The following is a 9,273-nucleotide window of genomic DNA, read 5'->3' as shown; positions in this document are numbered from 1 at the left end:
AAAGAAAGAAAGAAAGAAAGAAAGAAAGAAAGAAAGAAAGAAAGAAAGAAAGAAAGAAAGAAAGAAAGAAAGAAAGAAAGAAAGAAAAAGAAAGAAGAAGAAAGGGCCAATTGGACCATAAAATGAACCAAAAACGGACAGAGGAAAATCAGGTCTTAAAAATCAGGATTGACTACTAGAAACTAATATCATGAGAAATCAAAAAACAATAAAGCAGAATCAAAGGAATGAAAAAAAAAGAAGAAAACATGAAATACTAATAAAACAACTGACCTAGAAAATAGATCCAGGAGAGACAATTTGAGAATTATTGGACTACCTGCAAGCCATGATCAAAAAAAAAAAACCTTGGACATCATATTACAAGAAATTATCAAAAACTGCCCAGAGATCCTCAAACAAAACAAAATTGAAATTGAAAGAATTCACAGATCACCTTTAGAAAGGAATCTTCAAATGACAACTTCCAGGAATATAGTAGCTAAATTCAAGAGCCCCCAAGTCAAGGAAAAAATACTTCAAGCATCCAGAAAGAAACCACTCAAATACCATGGAGCTACAATCAGTATTACCCAGGACCTCACGGCTTCTACATTAAAGGATTGAAAGATATGGAATATGATGTTCAAGAAGGCAACATATTTGAGCTTAAAACCCAGAGTCACCTATCCAGCAAAATTGAGTATATTCTTTCAGGGAGGGAAATGAACTTCATTAAAATAGATTTCCAAACATTCCTGAGGAATAAGCCAGACTTAAGCAAAAAATTTGAAGTTCAAACACAAGGCACAAGAGAAGACCAAAAAGGAATAATGAACTGGAGGATTTCTATGTGAACTGGAAAGACCTCTAGGAATTGATACAGAGCAAAAGGAGCAGAACCAGGAGAACATTGTACACAGAGACTAATACACTGTGACACAATCAAATGTAATGAACTTCTCTACTAGCGGCAATGCAATGATCCAGGACAATCCAGAGGAACTAATGAGAAAGAACGATGTCCACATCCAGAGAAAGAACTGTGGGACCAGAAACACAGAAGAAAAATATATGATTGATCATGTGATCTGATGGGAATATGATTAGGGTTTTGATATTAAAAGATCATTCTACTACAAATATGAATAACATGAAAATAGGTTTTGAACGGAGATACTTGTTTAACCCAGTGGAATCGCTTGTCAGCTCTGGGAGGCAGGAGGGAAGAGGGGAAGGAAAGAACATGAATCATGTAACCCTGGGGGGGGGTGGAATTTAGTTGGAGATGCACAGTTAAAGAAGGGAAGCCTGGGTATCTCGAGTTTGGAGTCATCATCTTGGGAATGATAAGTAGGTCAGGTCACGAGGTCATGAGAAAGACTAGAAAAAGACTGGAAGAGAACCTAGGACAGAGACTTAACAGGCAGAGTTGGGCTAGATGGCCATTGAAATTGCTTTAAATTCTAAAATTCTCTGATTCTTTCCAGGTCATTTTGAAATCATCCTGTAGTTAAACCTTTCCTGAATGGTAGAACTTGCCAGAGTCTGTGATCACTTAGACCTTTGTGATCCCATGCCTTGCTGAAGCTTTGGAGTAGAGCTTTAGGGAAGTTAAACATAGAGATAATTACTATTCCTCATCATTTGGTTGGTAGTTGTTCTTTAAATGAGGACCAAAATGACACGACTGGCAATTTTTTGACTCATACATAAATCGTATTTAAGTGAGACAGAGCTACACAAAGTCTTTAGCCTCACTCTCTCTTCCAGAGTCATTGAAGTTCAGTAGTGAGACAAAAGTCAAGATGACTGGTGTTGGCTCAGGATAGAGTGGATGACCTTGGCTCCTTTGATGTCTAACCAAGCTCTAAGCACTCCACAGTGCCTGCTTCCACCACTTTCATCGTCATTGGAACAAATTGTTCTCATCTACCCCTTCTGCTGGGGCAAGTGGGGTAGATACTCCCCTAATTCACCAATGGATCTGCCATGGTGGTTTAGTGAGGGTGGCCACTGTATAGGCCAGGGTTTCTTAGAGCCACAGGTGAAAGCTGAGTGGCAAGTGGACACCAAAGGAGGAGAGCAGCCCTGAAAAAGGTTCAGTAAACCCTCACACCAGAGGTGCTAGTTCCTTCTCACTGGTATTCTTTTTATAGTTACATTGATTACATTTTATTCCAAAATTGAAAACCAATTGTACTTGTTATTTCTCTTTAACCTTGACTTTTTTCCCCTTTGGCTTAAATTTCAGGTATCAATATGGATCTAGGGTCTACAACTACTTGCAGCCTTTGTGTAATAGTAGGTCTACAAGTACATATATCTGTGTACAAAAGCTTCTGGAAGTCTTTGTGCCTTTTTCTGTATATTATATGTGCCTGGTGTGATTAGTTTGGCACTGGTTTCCCTTAGATACATTTGTAAATCAGTCTAACAGCCAGACTAACTTTGTTTCATCTGTCTTCCAGTGCGTGTGTATGTACAAACACACACACATTCTAGGTCTGAGCTATTGTTCCAGGATATAAAGAGAGTCTTGGATTTTCTCTTGCTCCATAAGAGCTGCCAGTATCCCTGTGCTTCCTTCACTCTGGTGATAACCAGGGTGTGTGGGTGTGCACTTTGCTAAATAGCCACACTCTTGTCTCCCTAGATTTGTCTGGTGGCTCTGCGCTCTCCCCTATTCTATACTTATTTTCCTCTATGATGAGATTCGAAAATGTCTAATACGGAAAAGCCCTGGTGGTAAGTCTAGCCCTGGACCCAACCCTGCTACACAATTTCATATCTCCCCCACCCCCCACATAATGCCTTCTTGCTCAAGTCCCTTGACTTGCCATCATTCTCACCAGATCTCTCTCTGTCTCTCTCTTTCTCTCTCCCCTTGGTGTCCTTTGGCTCTAGCCCCTAGACCTACAACCATAATTACTTGCCTCCATCTTTCTCTCCCAAGCCTACTTCTCCAGGGACTCCTTGCTGACCCAAGCTGCCTGGAAGAGTCAGAGTCACCAGGCACTACTAACCCATTTCATTAACCCTGCCTCTATTTCTTCTACAGGTTGGGTGGAGAAGGAGACATATTACTGAGCTCAGCAGAGGAGACGCCATGTATTGGACAAAGAGAATTCTGGAAGGGGGGAGGGAGGGTAGTTTGACAGCTGATGGGTATTAGCTAGGAAGAGGATAGGGACTAGATAAAAGCAAGGCATGGTTAGGATTGGGGAGGGCAAGTAGGACATGCTTACATGGGTTGTGGGGTAAGAAGGAGTGAGGATAAAAAGGGAAGGGAATTGAATAAGAGTAACACAGGCAGAGTGAGAATAAAGGCGACCAAGTTTGGGCTGATGGAGACTATAGGAGAATGTTGTCCTATAGACATAACTGTGAATAGCCAATATAAACAATAAATGTTTTAATATTTTGCAACCTGAAATTCAGGTTTTCTTGTCTGTAAATGGAGATAATATTTGCACTATAACCTAGGACTGTTGTGAGGATCAAATTAGATTAGGTATATAAAAGTGCCTTGCAAATATTAAAGAGCTGTGAAAATTTAAGCTACTATACTCAGCAAAGATCTTCCAGACCCAGGGGCAGCTGGGTAGCTCAGTGGAGTGAGAGTCAGGCCTAGAGACAGGAGGTCCTAGGTTCAAACCCGGCCTCAGCCACTTCCCAGCTGTGTGACCCTGGGCAAGTCACTTGACCCCCATTGCCCACCCTTACCAATCTTCCACCTATGAGACAATACACCGAAGTACAAGGGTTTTAAAAAAAATCTTCCAGACCCTCATTTTGGCATGAAGGTGGCAAGAATTTTCAAAAGCTCAAGAAGAACATCACCTCTGGCAGGTTCACCTACGCTATCAAGACTCCAAATATGGTTCCAGCAGTCTTTATCTGCTGTCCAAGGACCAGCCTCACTAAATCCAGAGAGGCTCCCTTGGACCCACTGTGCTTACTTTATCACCAGAAGGAGTGTTAAGAGATTAGGGGATTAAGTTTTTGCCAGAGTAAACTATGAACCAGATAAAAATATAAAAGGGTCTTCAGTCCTATAGTGCCCCCCTTCTATTTAGTACCATTGGCAAAGCGATAAAAATAAAAAGGGATAGACAGAGGTTGTTAAGAATGACCATTTTTAGTGGGCAGCTAGGTGCAGTGGATTGAAAGCCAGGTCTATAAATGGAAGGTCCTGGCTTCAAATCTAGCCTCAGACACTTCCTAGCTGGGTGACCATGGACAAGTCACTTAACCCCCATTGCCTAGCCTTTACCACTCTTCTGCCTTAGAACTAATACACAGTATTGATTCTAAGACAGAAGGTAAGGGTTTAAAAAAAAAAAAGTTTATGGATCCCAGGTTAAAAACCGCTGGTTTAAGCATTCTTGGAGATTATGAATGGAACCATAGAGCAGTAGGCTGTCGTGTTCTCAAAGGATTAGTAAAGTTGGATTAATTATTGTTCCTTCAAGAGATGGCAAGAGGGATAGAGTGATGGAGAGATGGAAAGCTGCCTGTCTTCACTAGGCCCTGGGGTACTTGTAGATGATGACTGATTGGATAAAGCCAACTGGGCAGGTTAGATGAAGAGGGCTGAGGAGTTACTTTTTTTCCCAGGGCAAAGTCTCAAAGCTGAATCATACCCCTTTTGGTATTCTCATTATAAATATAAAAAACATAGAACTTGGAGAAATTGGGGGAAATCCTCCTATATATAGATCACTTAACAGATGAGGAAATTGAATACCAGAGGTGAAAAGACTTTCCCAAAGTCATGACAGAGCCAGGATATGAACCTGGTCCAGCCCTCCCTCTACTGAGCCATGTTGCTTGATGCCACACTTTAGTGACTCTACCTCGTAGCCCTCAAGACAAGCTTAAGCAAACAGACCACCTGAATATCATTGCATCTTAGGTGACATCATCTACATAACAAGATGCTCTAAAAAGAAAACTATCAAGAATTTTGCCTATATATAATTAATGCTCTCTTTAAAATGAGAGAAGGAGATATTTATGGCATGTACCAAACATGATCACACAGACACAAAACTTTCACCTAACAAAGAGAAAACTGGTTACTAATGTTGTAGTTATCTCAAAATCATTCTTGTACAGTCACATCATTGACTTGCTAGGTCCTTGAGAGATTAGTTTACATTTTTTGTCTTTGTTCTTTCAATGCCTAGCATGGTGCCTAGAACAAAATCGACACTAAATATTTGAATGTTTAGAACAAAAGTAAAAATTAATGCTAAATTAAGAGATGGTAAAGAGAAGGCATTCTGTTTAGTTTTGCAACTGCAAAAAAAAAAGCTAGAATAAGCTTTCAACTATGAAAACTGGGAAATGAGCAAAATTAAAACACAGACCATCATTTCTTATGATAGTTTATATCATATATATGATATATATGATAGTTTATATATAGTATAGCCTATACTATAGCCTGTAGTAAAAATCACTATAACAAGGAAGCAAAGGCCCCAGAATCATTTTTCCAGGGCAATGTTTTGTCTATTTATCCAGCAGGAAGGGTAGCAGAGGCTTAGAATTCAATCTCATTTGCAAAACTTTCTAGAATGGGATGTCAGAAGATTACACAGTCTTCCCTCTCGAGACACTGAAAAACAAGATATCAGGCTTTAGAGAAATTAGAATGAGGTAAGCAAAATTATCCTAAAACGATCTATATACTAAACAAGGGGGACAACATGAAGACATGAAGTAAACCATCTACCAGAATTTCTATGATGATCTCATCAGTTGTCATATTGGAATTATTACTTTTGGATTCCGCTATCTTGGTACTCAAAGAACTGCGTGAGGAACTGACAAGTCACTTTAAAAAATAAAGTTGGGGCAGCTGGGTGGCTCAGTGGATTGAGAGCCAGGCCTAGAGACAGGAGGTCCTAGGTTCAAATCCTGCCTCAGACACTTCCCAGCTGTGTGACCCTGGGCAAGTAACTTCACCCCCATTGCCCACCCTTACCACCCTTCCACCTAGGAGCCAATACACAGAAGTTAAGGGTTTAAAAAATAAATAAAAATAAAGTTGGAAAGTGTGACAAATACATAGCCAAATACATACAGAAGATTATGGTGTATATATACCAGAAATAGGCAATTGCTTTCATTTTAATAAATTTCCCATGTTTTATGAAGTTATATGATCCATATTATCTCCCTCCCTTCTCTCCCCCTACCAGAGCTGACAAGTAATTCCATCTGAGTTATACTTGTATTATCATATTAAATACGTTTCCATATTATTCATTTTTGTAAGTGAATAATTTTGTAAAACCAAAACCCCAAAACATATATCCAAATAAGTGATAAATGTTTTCATCTTCATTTCTACAACAGTTCTTTTTCTGGAGGTGGAAGGCATTCTTTTTCATAAGCCCCTCAAAGCTGTCCTGGATCATTGTCTTGCTATTAGTAGCTGAGTTTATCACAGTTGATCTTTCCACAATATTGCAGTTACTGTGTATAATGTTCTCCTGGTTCTGCTTATTTCACTCTGCATCAGTTCACATAGGTCTTTTCAGGTCTTTCTGAAATCATCTTGTTCATCATTCCTTATAGCACAATAGTATTCCATCACCATCATATGCTGCAATTTGTTCAGTCATTCCCCAATTGATGGACACCCTTTTAATTTCCAATTCTTTGCCACCACAAAGAAAGCAGCTATAAATATTTTTGTACAAACAGGTCCTTTCCCATGTTTTAGAATCTCTTTGGGATACAGACCTAGTAGTGATATTACTAGATCAAAGAGTATACATTGATTCATAGCCCTTTGAGATATATATATATATATATATTAATATATGTATGACTATATTCATAGCCCTTTGAAACATATATGAATATAGATGAGCCCTATAAGCATAGTTCCAAATTGCCCTCCAGAATAGTTGAATCAGTTACAACTCCACTAACAATGCATTAATGTCCCAATTTTGCCACATTCCCTCCAACATTTGTCATTTTCCTTACTGCCATATTGGCCAATCTGATAGGTGTGAGGTGGTACCTCAGTGTTATTTTAATTTGAAAAAAAAAGTCAGAGATCAGTTTTCAAGAGATCTGGAGGGAGAAGATAACAATAGAATAGGAAAACTCATGAATCATACCAAGACATCAGTAGCTACCAACCCATATGCCTATTTGTCAAGAATTTTCCTATTATCATTATATTCCAGAGATTAATAGATAGATTGAGAGGTAGATAGAAGTAGATAAATAGATGGTGGATGGATGGATGGATGGATGGATGGATGGATGGATGGATGAATGATAGGTATAGATAGAGAAGTAGATGATAGGGAGAGAGAAAGAAAGAGGGGGAGAAAAAGGGAGAGAAAAAAAGAGAGGAAGAGGGAGGGAGAGAGAGAAGATAGGTAGAGATAAAGAACAAAGACACTCAGATATGGCATGTATATATTATATATAATCTTTACAATAACAGATTATGTATGTAACAATAATGTCTTTGATAAAAATAAAAGGAGAAAACAGGAAGTTTTTGAGAGAATATTCTTCATAGAAGAATACATCTTCACAGACATGCAAAGAAGATACATGAGTGGCGCAAAAAATGTAAGAAGTACAGAAAAATTGGTATGAGATCTGACTCAATAGTTTGACTCAGAGCAACTACAGCCTTAAAGATTCTTCTTTTTTGTAATATTTTATTACAAATACTTTTCAAGAACATGCTTTGCCTTCTTTGATAATGCACCCTTATCCCATAAAACCAACCATTGTAACAAAAAGAAACAATTAAGCAAAACTGACGGTAATTATCTGGGACATGTAAAGATTTCTACATCCACAGTCAGCCACAAATCCATTGAGAGGAGGTAAATATGTTTCATTATCAGTCCTCCGTACTTGAGTATTCAGAGACCCTTCCAAAACAAGGTGTGTCCTATGTATATATGTTAGGATCAAACTAGATTTCATGATATGATCATAGACACAACTTTATTCAAGGATCTACTGAATATCAACATTATAAGACATCAAACAAGGGGAAATTCTCAAGAGTATCAGTCATGAAAGACATTTGATACAATATCCAAATCAAAGAATTCCCTATTGACAAAAAAAGTTGTATATTCTATAGATAGGTATATAGTAAAAATATAATTCTATAGATACTTCTTTTAATGAGTTATTTCACGTTGATTGGATCTAGCCTCAGAATACTAGAAAGCCTTCTCAGTGAGAACCACAATCATCTAAAAGAGTCTAGTCCAACACATAGGTGTCCAACACATGGCCAGATGGCTACATTTTCAGCAAAATTCCTGAGTGCTGCCTGAACCATATTAAAATGTAATTGAGAAATATTTCATGAAATAAATATACAATAAAAACATAGGAATTATTACAATGTGATCTCCCAAGTCAATATGTATCCCACAAGGATAATAATAATGATCACTGACATTTCATAGCAGTTAAGATTTACAAATAATTTTCCCTGGGAAAAAAACAAATGGATGTAGGACAAATTAGAACATGCAGTTTGGGAGATCATTCATTGAGGTAATCTATTAGTATATATAATTTGGACAAGCGTTAGAGATAGACAGTGAACTAGGCCTAAAATTGAAGAGAAATTCAAGGAAAGCTATACTGCCTTTTCAAGCTCCGAATTACTGAAACATCATATTTTTAATTCCAGTGGTCTCTTGGTATTGTTACATGATTGCAAATCATGGAACACCATAATCTCAGAAAACTAAAAATTGTCAGTGATCCAAGAGGCACTGGAAAGACATGATGGTGTAAGGAGGTCACAACATATCAAGAATGATTTATGTCTGAAAAATGATATAAAAGACTCGTGAAGGGCATGCATTATCCAAAAAAGAAGGTAGGTCAGTCATAGAGGGTGTAAAACTGAATGCTTCACTGCTGTCCATGAAATATTTCAAGAAGCAAAGGAAGAAGTCCATCATGTTGAATGAATTCTTTGTAAAGGATTTAGGGAAACATATGGACAAGAATTAGAGACGATGGAAAATTATGAAAAGATTGTGATCACTATTCACTAGTGAGGTAGTATAGACAATGATCTTAACGGGGGCCATCGTAATATTGAAATGTTATACTACTGCGGGGAGAAAGAATAGGAGAAGAATTGTCCAAATATTGAAGAGTAAGAGACAACAGAAGCCTGTGGACTCTTCTTTGCTGATACTTGACATTAGGAATTTCTTTTTGTAGGATCCCTCTTATCCTTTGGACAAGAACAGCACAATTATGCATAAA

At 38.0% G+C, this 9,273-nt stretch overlaps 1 protein-coding gene across 1 annotated transcript in view; it reads left to right on the top strand.

The window, feature by feature from the left end:
• Window positions 1-3,069, top strand: part of LOC123246045 (sodium/potassium-transporting ATPase subunit alpha-2-like) — an 85,500-nt gene extending 82,431 nt beyond the window's left edge. The window contains exons 21-22 of the mRNA XM_044674998.1: window positions 2,636-2,727; window positions 3,041-3,069. Coding sequence (XP_044530933.1) covers window positions 2,636-2,727; window positions 3,041-3,069 — 121 coding nt within the window. The remainder of the gene's footprint in view (window positions 1-2,635; window positions 2,728-3,040) is intronic.
• The last annotated feature ends 6,204 nt before the right edge of the window (window positions 3,070-9,273 follow it).

The sequence above is a fragment of the Gracilinanus agilis genome, chromosome 4 (genome assembly GCF_016433145.1).
Source record: "Gracilinanus agilis isolate LMUSP501 chromosome 4, AgileGrace, whole genome shotgun sequence".
NCBI classification, from domain to species: Eukaryota; Metazoa; Chordata; class Mammalia; order Didelphimorphia; family Didelphidae; genus Gracilinanus; species Gracilinanus agilis.
This window is presented reverse-complemented; position numbering and strand designations above follow the sequence as displayed.